The 12,656-nt window shown below is 41.1% G+C and overlaps 1 protein-coding gene across 1 annotated transcript in view; it reads left to right on the forward strand.

Annotated features, from left to right (window-relative positions):
* Positions 1-12,656, forward strand: part of BEND2 (BEN domain containing 2) — a 36,126-nt gene that overhangs the window by 15,070 nt on the left and 8,400 nt on the right. The window contains exons 5-10 of the mRNA XM_040336883.1: positions 957-1,058; positions 4,774-5,284; positions 6,708-6,908; positions 8,004-8,125; positions 9,113-9,347; positions 11,661-11,864. Coding sequence (XP_040192817.1) covers positions 957-1,058; positions 4,774-5,284; positions 6,708-6,908; positions 8,004-8,125; positions 9,113-9,347; positions 11,661-11,864 — 1,375 coding nt within the window. The remainder of the gene's footprint in view (positions 1-956; positions 1,059-4,773; positions 5,285-6,707; positions 6,909-8,003; positions 8,126-9,112; positions 9,348-11,660; positions 11,865-12,656) is intronic.

Here is a 12,656-nt window from a genome sequence, read left to right on the forward strand (position 1 = left end):
GCTTTATTAAAGTACTTTGTCAAAAACCTGATTGCTGGTTTTATTTCTTTGACACTTTTTTGGGGTGAATGGGGTAGGGGTACAATGTACCCCATACTCATTCACATAGAGTGGGGGGCTGGGATCTGAGGACCCTTTTTGGGGTTCCTCGTCAAGATTCATACCAGACGCAAAGGGCCTGGTATTGTCGGGATCAAAGTCAGATCCCGTTCACTGAAGTCAGACATGAAGTCGCAGGGCAAAGTCAGATTCACAGTCGTACAACTGTCGTGTTGTACCACTATGAACCTGGCTTGCTCCTAGTGTGCTCTAGTGACCTCCGTTAGCATCCCTGTTAATCCACATATTTATCAATTCCAGCTCCACTGAGATTTGACTCTGCAGCATGCTTAGCCAAGCAGAGTAGGGATATTGTCTTGTAATGGGAGTAGATTATGAGGAATCTTAGATGAGGCTGTGTAGCACCAAGCACACAAGCTCTTAATTCTGGAATGAATCTCTATGCTGGTGAAGTACAATTTTGTTAATTGGAAGAAATGAGAGATGGCAGCGCACATGCACAGGAGAAACAGACAACAAACGTTATCAGCCGTTTTTCTCTCAAGACCATATTTGTGGTCTTTTCTGAATTTGCCCGATCCGGTATAAAGAATACCATTCGTTCTGGAAAGAAAATGGCCTATTGATTTTGTCCCCATTCACACATAACAAGTGTACATGCTATTTGTCAGGACAAAGATCTCTGCATTTTTTTTTTTATAAATACTCTCCTGTGCAATAAGCAAATTCAGCTGCCGTATGTACAAATATAGTTAGAAATTATACATAGAACAAAATGGGTTTAGAATACCAAAATGTAAAACATGAATTATTCTTTATTTAGTGTTTATTGGTGTTATTTAGATATGTATAGCTGGAAATGTATACTAACTTCTAATGGCCTTATGTCCTTTTAGGCAATGTATGACATAGTTCAGAAATTAGACAAGAAGATGGATCTTCTCCAGAGAAAAGTCTTTGAGCTGCACCATGCTCAGATGAAATCACACTTAAAACCTGTAAGTCACAATGCATGCTTTTAGTTTATGTTTCATAAAACTTGTTGATTACTATCATTTTATCTAAGATTCAGCTGCTTCTTTTTTTTACAATTGAAAGCATTACACTAAACTGGAACTCCACTAAAAAAGGGCAGGGGAAACAAATAATGTTTTTTTTTTGTGGCTACCTTTTACTATTTCTTTAGGTTGGGTTCACACCTATTCAAATTGGATGTGGGTTTCCCCCGAGTCCAATTCGCAAAAAAAGGAGAATGTGACTGGCTCTCTATGGAGCTGGTTCACATATCTCCGCAGCAGGTCTGGTGTGTTTTTCAGGAAAAATGTGTACCTTATTTGGTCCGTTCAGGTCCGAATTCAGCCCAAAATGCAGGGTGAAATTGGACCTGAAATGGTGAACCAGGACGCATCGGACCCCTGCTGTGCGACGGATGCGGCTCATATGTGAACCGGGCCTTAATCATTACCTAGGTGAGGATGATGTTGCATGTTAACCTTTAAAGTGTATTTTGACTTTTGCAGCCAATTTGGGATAACATCTAGTTTATATTTGTTACATGTCTCACAGAGCATAACTTTAAGGGGTTGTAAAGGCAGTGCGACGATCACTGCCAGCCCTTCTGCTAGGACAAAATGTACTATACAGTGTATGTGCTTCTTCTAAATACCTTTTTTTTCACCTCTCCGATCAGTGTGCCGCTCTCTTTCTCCAATTTGTGAACACCTCTGCCGAGCGGTAATGTGACCGCAGGTCAGCGAAGTGAAATAAGGCATTTAAAAGAAGAATTAAAAAAAAAGCAAATATACTGTATAGAACATTTTGTCCTAACAGAGATGCTGGCAGTAATTGTGAGCAGTAACTTTACTGCCATTCGGAACAGTGGTAGAAGGGGAGGGGCAGCTCACACACAGGAGCTGACAGGCAGGGAGGGAAAGGGGAAAGAGGAAAACAGCGGGATGACATAGGCACGTAAACTGACCACAGTAATCAGGATTACCGTTGTGAGGTCACTCAGGGACACAGGAACAGGCAGGATCAACCAGGTTTTTTACAGCTTAGAAAAGGAAAGATTATGCCGCAGAAGCACTATGCAAATTAACATGCTTTAAAGGAACAGAATATTTTTTTCTTTTTAGGGTTACAACCACTTTAAAATTGCAGATTCTAGATCCTTCAGCAAGAAACAAATATTACATACTTCTCTTTGTTTATGAAGTGGCTGGGCAGCTTTGTTTTCTATAATTAACCCTGTCTGTACTCTGCAGGCAGAACTTTATTATCAATTGTAATTATATTTAAATGCTTTTTGTCTTAACAATGGCTTAAAATTGTTAAGGCTGGGCTTTATGCATTATATGTTAATGCTGACAGACTTGGGACAGGTTCACTCTCAGGCCCTGTACACACGACCGAGTTTCTCGGCAGAATTCAGCCAGAAACTCGTTCGGAGCTGAATTCTGCCGAGAAACCCGGCCGTGTGTACACTTTTGGCCGAGGAAGCCGACGAGGATCTCGGCGAGGAAATAGAGAATTTCCTCGTTGTTCAATGGGAAATTTTGGCTCGCCGAGATCCTCGGCGGCTTCACAAGAAACTCGACGAGCAAAACGATGTGTTTTGCTCGTCGAGTTTCTCGGCCGTGTGTACGGGGCATCATTGTTCAAAAAACCCTGCAGTTCACCATGACACCTCCTCCTCAAAAACCTCTAAATCAGGGGTGGGCAATTCATTTTCCCAAAGGGCCACATTAAATACTAGGACTGTTCTGGAGGGCCAAACCAATAGGTAGAACCAAATTTTGCTCAATTAAATATCCCAGGTATACGGTGCACATAACTAGACAAGAGGTTTCTCCTTAAAACTAATATAAAATACCATATTGGGAACCAACCCAAGCATGTTATATGGTAAGCTAGGCTATACATACATATAGTTAGCAGAGCAGCCTGTGTATGGGATTCCCATGAGGGTGTTTATATCTTCCCTCTACTGTTATACACGTCCTAGGTGTGTGATATCATTCCTGCAAGTTAAGACTGACTAGTGGGGGAATAGGCTCCGCCCTTTATCTGTGGGGTAGAGAGTAAGACCTTGCAACACCTCCTCGCATTCCCTCATCTGCATCATATCCTTGTTGCATACCTCCCATGGTCTGCCCCAGTTGTTCGAGAAGTGACGCTGCCCCTCCTACATGACCAAAGCGACTCAGAAGGGGCAGACCAATGAGGGCCTCTGCCATCTTGACTGGTTGGCCTGGATATAGGGAACCCACACTCCTTCCTCAGAGTCATATAGCAGTGTACACGCCCTGGGGAAGGGGGGATGCGTAAGTTCGGCTGACGTCATCTCCAATGGTGCATAAGCACGCACGCACATACGTAAATTAGAAAAAAAAAACATAGCAGTCATCGTAAAAATAAAAGCAATGCAGTTGTACTGATTGCATGACATACACTTATTTACTGTACATTTGATTTCTATTTTCATTGACCACTCGAGGGGTGGATAGGGACAGTCAAAGGGCCAAAAAATGCCCAGGTCTGATCTAAAAGGTAAGGAATATTACATTTTTTTTTTTTTTTGGTATGCTGTGTGAATGGGAACACCTAACAAACAAAGTGGAGTTTTCTTAAATTTCACTGCAAAAGTAGAAGTACACATTAAACATTTCTATGAAAACTATAAAATAACGTAAGCTCCACCTTGCAATTTATCTTGAATTTTGCTGCTTATATTTGGGTTGGGGTCAGAACTAGAGTCAGGAAATAATAGGTTTTGTGGGTGAGGTTGTTGGCTGCTTATGTAATGATTATGTAACAGCCCTTTTGGTGAATTAAACTTTTTATTTGCGTGTACGGTTTTTAATGAGTAATAAACAAATGTATCTTTATTTATATAAGGAATGCTTATATAAACGGTTTGTAATTAAAAAACAGGTTTATAACCAGTACATGTTGAAATCAATTAAAGTGGTTTAAAACCTTCACGTACTGTATACCCAGTGAAATGACTGGTCTCAGGTGATACACAGAGGTGAAACAAAACCCACTATATAAGTTGTACCTGTTTATCTGCTGACATATTTTCCTTACATGCTTTCAAAGTGCAGAACTTACACAGGATCTCTCAGCTCGGAAAAGCTGGGGAGCTGAAGATACGATCAGTGAGTAGCGCTAATTAGAGGGAAGTGATACACCCCTTTAACCCCCCTCCCCTGTCACCCTTTTTTCTCTTGGTGTCCGGAAAACTTGTCAGAAATGATTCACGCTGATAGCAAAGGAACAAAGCAGCAGACAAAAATGACACTTTGTGTTCTGGATTGAGACAAGTACACACTATATATGGATATGCTTTGTCCATATTTCATGTCTGGGGTTTACAACACTTTAATACAACCTAGTAACACACTTTACTTCCATTCCTTGCCATAGAACAGTTCCAGACCAGAAAACCTGCATAGTATTGTGTCTCTGCTTACCCTGATAAACATATTAATTAACAGAACAGGATAGGGAGGCTTTCTGTTACATCAGGGGAAGCTGAGCTTTTGTATTCCTGATTCAGACCTATGCAGTTATAACATACTGAGTGTCTCCATGTGTGTTTTCTTCCACATTTGACTTTGAGAAACCATATCCCCACAGGAAATTAATGATGACTTTCTAAAATTATTTTAGTTTTATGTGGTGAGCTTATTTTGTTGTTTATACCTCCAGAGACCGCTTAACCTTTCCCCAAGAGGTCCTCATGCCATACCTCAAGCAAAACTGAGACTACACAAGCTAAACCAAAGCTTTCTCACCACGAAAATTGCACAGCCTCCACCGAACATTCCAAACAAGGAGATGGAAGAGGAAAACATGCATCTCCAGGGCAGCCTAGCCTTTAAATCTGTCCATTCAGGAGCAATTCTAAGGGACCCTCAACAGACTCAAAGGTTAAGTCCACCTCTACCAACTATTGTGTCAACTCGCTCCTTGCATCAAGTCCTCAGTGTAACAAACAATGACCACAGAGACATAAAGATCGAAAGCTTACCTGAAAGCACTTGTGCTTCGCCACCCATCATTACTACTCCTCTGGCTGCATCATCTGTGTGTTCCAAACCAACAAAAGAAAATATGAAAGAAACTGAGCCTGTGTTGGTGCCTCATGTAACTGTGAAGAGAAATGTTATCATAAGTGAGGAATTACCTTCATCATCAGTTCAACCGGTCCCAATTTATGGTGAGTTGTAAAGTACTCTGTACAGGGGGGCATATCTGTAGGGCATGGGTGCATCCCACTTTATAAAATCATCCATAGTCTGGTGTTAATAGGTCATTTGACTGGTGTATACAACCTTACTTACTGTAAGTATCTTGCCCTCATCCTCACTTTTCAGGTTTTTACTAAACATGACCCCTAAGTTTGGGTTTTTGGAAGTGGCGGCTGTAGCTGATGATACTTGCACTCCATCATTAGAGCTCTTTGTTAGCAAGGACAATTTCAGCAGCTATGGGAGTGCTGGCTGAGCAGCCGCTAACTTAGCTTCTGGTAGCTTCATTACTCAAATACTACTTTTGTGACACCCAATTACCGCTGTAGGCAGATATGCTATTGGTTGTGAACCAACACTTTTATTACTCAGGGATTCCTAGTAACAGGAACATCAGTTGGTGTAACACAGTGATAGTGAAAAAAGACCGTTGCAGCTTTCCCCTGATATTATAAACTGAGGGACTTAACTACTGGAACTTTCTGTGCTGATTTTATATATTTAGACTTGAACCCCTTTCACTCTGGGGCTGTTTGCAGGCCCTATTGCTCTTAAAATAGCGCCTGCAAACCGACCTGAAACAGCAGCTGCTGTTTCTCCAGTGTGAAAGCCCAAGGGCTTTTACACTGGAGCGGTGTGCTAGCAGGACCGCTCCAAAAGTCCTGCTAGCCGCATCTTTGGAGCAGTGAAGGAGCGGTGTGTTTACCGCTCCTCCACCGCTCCTTCCCATTGAAAGCAATAGGAAACCGCAGCTATACCGCCGGCAATGTGAATCTGCAGAGGCGCATTGCAGGCGGCATTAACCCTTTTTCGCCCGCCAGCGGGGGGTAAAACTGCACCGCTAGCGGTTGAATACCGCCAGAAATCCAACGGTAAAGCGGCGCTAAAAATAGCGGCGCTTTACCACCACCGCACCTCCAGTGTGAAAGGGGCCTTATTAAAATCGAGGGGACCATTATTGGCCTCCTTTTGAAAATGCTAATTGCCTGACTGTCTTTGATTTTAGTACTTTGTGACACTAACATGTCAGGACAGGTCTGATCATTGGAGGAGAGCACACTGAGTTCCCAGCATAGCTAGAGAACTAACCATGATGTGCTCTCCTGCTTAGTGTGGTCAGTTTTCATAGAAAAGCAGAGGGACTGGCAGGAACACCAGGGATTTCACATAAAGAAAGCAATACAAAAAGAACAGGATACTTTCTCATACAAGTACATGGTACAGCATGCACATATCAGGAATATGAAGTGCTGGGGTAACAAACGCTTTAATCTCTAGGTAAAACATTTATTTTAGTTTTGGATGGCCTGGGAAAGAGTCAGACCAGACCCTCTGTAATTTTTTTGTATTATATAAAAATGTTAATATATTATTGTCTTTAATCAATTATAGAATTTCTTGGGGACCCCATTAGAAATATCAAAGTCCCTGGAAGCTTTTTGGTGAAAGCCAGACAGAAAACACAACCCAAATATGCAGCTCGTTACTTGGTTCGTGCCTTGTTCCCTAAGGACGTATTACTGAACAGTGCTACAGGAGACAAGGTACAAGGACTTATGACGCTTGATGTGAACAAGGTTTCAGCAATAAGAGGTATGTGTGTGACCTGGAATGTGCATATTATGTGAGGACACAATAATGCTCACTATCATTGCTTTGACTTTTCAAACCTTGGCCAGATAACTGTAATTGGCATGCATAATCCTGGTACCAGCAGCCATGTTTTTCATGTGAAGCTCACTGGATATTCTGTGATCACATGACCCCGTGATGTGGCAAAAACAAACTGCCTAGGAAATGTATGTTGTTAAGATGAAAAAAGCCTAGCGATCATTTTTGTAGCATTTTTTACTTTTGACGTTAAAGTAGAATTCTAGGCTCTAACTAAGCTTAAATGGCTCCCTACCACTTCTAACTCCTATACTAACTACCCTGTAGAAAGAATATGCTTATACTTACCTATTCTCACCTACGCTCTGGTCCAGTCACGTGATTGGCTCCCATTGTCTAGCTTTAAGGGAGAGGAGGGATAGCCAACAACAGATGCCCCATATAAGCCTATGGGTGATGTCATCACCCAGGCATTCCATCTGTTGTCTAAACTTTCCCCTCTCCCCTGAAGCTGGCCGCTGGGGAGATCGTGTGACTGGACCAGAGCTACTTCAGAATATAAGTATACGCATCTTCCTTCGACAGGTTAGTTAGTAGGAGTTAAAAGGGAGGTGGGAGCAATTTTAGGCTTGGTTAGTATGTGCCTGGAATTCCGCTTTAAACCCTGGTATACACTGTCACACTGATTCTCACCGGAATCGCACCGCATTCCTGTGCAAATCACATGTAATTATGTGCGGTGCGATTTGAGCCCATTCATTTTGAATGGCTCAAATCACACTGGATCCGCATGAAGAATGTGCAGGCAACTTTTTTGTGTCCGCATTGGAACCAGATCACAAGGGTATTCATACCCATGCTATCCTGTTCTGACAAATGCACTGCATTTTTCAAGCTTTTGGGGTGTCGTTAACTTATAGTCGACACCCGCAGCAGATGTCATGAACAGTTCGTTTGCTATGCGGTGCGGGAAATGCATAAGAATGGCTGCGTTTCCTGCATCACATCAGTGTGAATTGGGGCTTAAGGTTCTCACTTGTCTACTGAGTTTTGATTAAGGTTCTTTTTGTTTTGCAGAGTTCTTGGCATCTATATTCCCTGAATGTGATCTTGGCGAATATGGAAAGGATTGGAAAACCTGTACCACAAACGTTAACGCCATGATTCGATGTTTACATTTAGAAACCAAAAAAAATGCTGTAAGTTTTAACTGTAGCTTATATTTCTGTGTGCTTCTGGAAAAAAGCTGTATTTTACTTTTTACACTCTGTATACAGTAAAACCTTGGTTTGAGAGTAACTTGCTTTGAGAGCGTTTTTGCAAGACAAGCAATCTTTTGATATAAGAGTAGCGTCATGTCACAACTGAGTATAAAAAAGAAGAGAGGCAGGCGCCTCTAAGTGTAGCAATATGGTTACATTTAATGAAGGTACAACATTTAGAAACTTACCTGGTTGATGATTAAGAGACATCTAAGTATGTAGGCATCCGGGGGAAAGCTGTCCAAATAGAACATCCTCCGCACCGCCATTGATGTCGTCCCTTCCACGCTAAGCTCCACGAGCCCTTTAAGCCTCGCTTTCAGATTGCTCTACTGCAGGGTAGTCTTCCCGGTTATGATTGCAGACTGACAGCAGTGAGAGCCGGCAGTGAGGAGGATGGTCTATGTGGATCGTTTTACCCCGGATGCCTGCAAGCTTAGATGCGCCTGTTTTAATCATTAACCATGTGAGTTGCTAAATGTTGTACCTTCATTAAATGTAACCATATTGCTAGACTTAGAGGTGCCTCTCTTTTTTTATACTCTGTAGCTCATGCTGGATTTTTCTTCAAATCCCCTTGTGGAGGCTGCCATTTGTGGATGGGCATTTTATGGTTACATAACCTATTACATTGCTATAATCTTTTAATATGGACTATAAACTGAAGGATGTATGAATAAATGGTTGTGGAACAAATCATCTGAGTTTCCATTATTTCTTATGGGAACATTTTCTTTGATATACAAGTGCTTTGGATTACAAGCATGCTTCCGGAGCTAATTATGCTCGCAAACCAAGATTTTACTGTATTTGTACTTGTATTATACTCCTGTTTCTAAAATATCTCAGTAATGAAAGCAAACTGAGCGAGGCTGCCCTGATTTATAGTAGGTGATTGTTTAAGAAATGTTTTTTCCCTTGAAGGTAAACCTGTTCCCTAATCAAGCTGTTTCCCAAGCGCCTGAGGATTCCATTTGTCTGGATTCTGATGATGCAGTTGAGGAGGATCATGAGGCAGGAGTCACTGAAAATAATCAGACGCTTGCAGAAAATTCAAGCTTTTTACAAGCAAATCTGTTAAACAAACAAAGGGATAACTGGTTTCCAGGACCTCCAGGCATTGGAACACCAATGAAACATCATTCTTCTGATCCTATAGGTAATATTTCTAGCTTAGACAGGGCTCCGCAGATAACATTCATTTGAAGAATTTGTCTATATGCTGATTTTGCCTGTGTGGCAAATATGGGGGGGAGTGGCTTGTTTTTAAAGATGGTTGTCATCCTGATTCTGGCATAATATCTATTGCATCACAAACCTGGAAGAAGGGGCCCGTTGATTATGGAGAGGGAATATTGCTATGTACACTCTTCTTTACTACTACATATTACTACAGTAGCTACTACATATTGTGCCTGCATTGCAGAAAGCACTCAGTGATAGGAGGAGAGCCCATTCACACTTTGACAAGTCTTATGACTGAGATCTCCTTTTCCTGGGACTCTTTTTTTTTTTTACCATTTATTCCTTTATAAATATGCCTTTACTTTACAGTAGAAATATCGCTGCGTTAAAGCCATTCTGCTGCTTTATAACTGGATCCCTAATAATGTCCCTGAGTGAAAGCATTGTGAGATTATTTACAGATGAAATTGAAAAAAAAAAAAATGAAGTTTGTTTTAACAGAACACAATATGAAAATGTAAAAAGTGTTTGTATACAAATAGGAAAAGAAAAATGAAAATAACATTTGGCAAAAATCTGAAGTTAAAGTAGTTGTAAACCCTTACATATACCCAGTGAAGTGACTGGCCTCAGGTGATACAGATAAATGAATACATCCTCCTACATAAGTTGCACCTCTTTATCTGCAGTCTTCTCTTCTCTACATCCATTCAAAGTCCAATATGTATAAAACTTTTCTAAGCTGTCAGAAAACAGGGGCGGAGAGCTGAAGCTACATTCTGCAGTGAGGAGAGCTCTAAGAGCTGATTGGATGGAAGGGACAAAGCCCCCTTTACGCAGCACACAGGAACAGAGTAGAGGCTGTCAATTGGCTGAAAATCCCTCCCCTATTACCTTTTTTTGAGACAAGTACACACTATAGAAGGACATGCTGTGTTCATATTTCATGTCTAAAGGTAACAACCACTGTAAAAAAAAAACAATATTTATTTAAAAAGAAAGAACAAAACTTTTTCTTTCACCATAGGGCTGTGCTGCAGTTAAAGTTACAATTAGATCTCAGAAAAAGCTTAAAGGGGTTGTAAACCTATGTGTTTTTTTTCACCATCCATCATGCATCCTGTGCATTAAGGTGAAAAAACACCTTGCAGTGCCCTGCCCCCCAATTTTAATTACCTGAACCCCAGATTTCCATGGGCACGTCCCCACCGTCCTTCTCTCCCTCGAGTCCTGGCTTTGATTGGCTAGATTGATAGCAGCGCAGCCATTGGCTCCCGCTGCTGTCAATCAAATCCAATGACGCAGGGGCGGGGCCGAGTCATACACTCGGTGTCTATAGAAGCCAAGTGTATGACACGGGAGCGCGCCCGCAAGGTAACCACCTCTGCAGAGAGCTTCTTAGAGGGGGTTTTCTAATGTGGAGCCGCCTGGGGACCCCCAGAAGAGGTGGATCGGGGCCACTCTGTGCAAAACTAGTTGCACAGTAGAGGTAAGAATGACATGTTTGTTAGTTTATTTTTATTTTTAAACGGGAACCTTTAGTGTCACTTTAAGATCTGTAGTAACAGCTGCAACCATGTTACTTGGTTACAAAACGTTACCAAATTACATGATATAATTATTTTAACACGTTTTTTTACAATGCTCAAAAAAAGCAAGAGCCACTGTCACTGACTTGTGCAGTCAGATTGTGATTTGGGCTTTCAAACTAACAACTGCTAGGGACACATGTAGGAATTAATACACAGTGGAGGAGCCATTCCAGAGAATATATGTACACCCTGGTGGTCTAACTGAACCACTCCAGGGCTTATACTATAAATACCATAAAAGGTCTCTAACTGGTATAATAATATCAAACATGGCATGTAAAAAATATCATGCAACATTTATTGCAATAACCAGGTATGCTGCTTATTAATTGGTAGACGTTTCTACCACGAATGTTCTCATTCAGGCACTCCCTTTTATGAGGTGATGGCTGTTGTGCTCCCACATTTTAAACTCTTTCACAAGTGCCCCCAGTGGTAGCTACAAGTAGTCATGCTTACACACATTGCACAATCCTGATTCACAGTTAGAAAATTGCTTTGGATGTATGTGCCAAAATAAGGTGACATTTAAAAAATATATATATTTATACATTTATTTTTTATTTATTTAAAAAAAAAATCTTGTTTATGTTTTTTTTTTTTTTTTTTAGCGAAGTCAACAAAAATACCGTATTTAGGTTTTAAAATGTATTATGCTATGTTTTTTACAGTTTTTATTCCTTTGTGCCTTTCAGAGTGTTTTGGTGAACCTTGGAGAAATGTGCAGTTACCCTTCTCAGTGATATACATAGGCAAAGGAAAGCCTCGCCCAGAGCTGTCTGCTAGATATTTAATTAGACATCTTTTCCCAGAAGATATATTAGTAAAAAGCAATGTCTATGGGAACCTGGAACGTGGCGTTTTGCCTTTAGATTCCAACAGGATTGGTGCTTTAAAAGGTATGTTTTTAGGACCTCCGTTGGACCACCAGCAAGTTTCACTCTTTATAGATGCATTGAGAATTGCTTTTTTAGAAAAGTCAAATGACTTATTAAGTATCCTGCTGTACATTTAGGGGGCCCTTGTTAAGTATTTGTATTCTCAATGTTTGCTGAATGACACTTGCTAATGTGCTTTATTTAATATATTTATTACTTACATTACTGCATCTGTAGTTAATGAGACTGTGTCACTTAAAAAGAAAGAAAGCTGCTAGAACCTAGAGATACCTGCAAAAACCTGCAGCAGCTTACATTGCCCTCATGTCTGAATCCTGGGCTGGATAGTGTTGGAGTTTGCCGGTAAGCTGCAATACATTACATTTTTGTGTTGGGGTTTATCAAATCTTCAAATGTATCGCGCGTCATAGGTATTAGAGAATATCTGATTATCCATGCAAGCTCTCTATATATCCAAAGGCCATATATGCACAACAGTGCAGACAAAAACACTTAGCCCATGTTCACACTGGTGCGGTGCAGGAATCGCAGCACTCTCCTGTGCGAATTGCATGCGGTGTCTCTAGGGTGCGATTTGAGCCATGGATTTGTATGACTCAAATCGCACCGCAATCGCATCCAAAACTTGTGCAGGACAGTTTTTTTTTTGTCCGCACCAAACCCAGATCGCATGGGTGTTCACACCATGTGATCCGATTCTGCAAATCGCACTGCGTTTTGCAAACTGATTTTGGAATGTTGCTAACTTGACATACACTCCACAATCGCTTTGCATGAAGCAGTGGGTTTACT

This window comes from Rana temporaria, chromosome 2 (genome assembly GCF_905171775.1).
Source record: "Rana temporaria chromosome 2, aRanTem1.1, whole genome shotgun sequence".
Classification (NCBI taxonomy): Eukaryota; Metazoa; Chordata; class Amphibia; order Anura; family Ranidae; genus Rana; species Rana temporaria.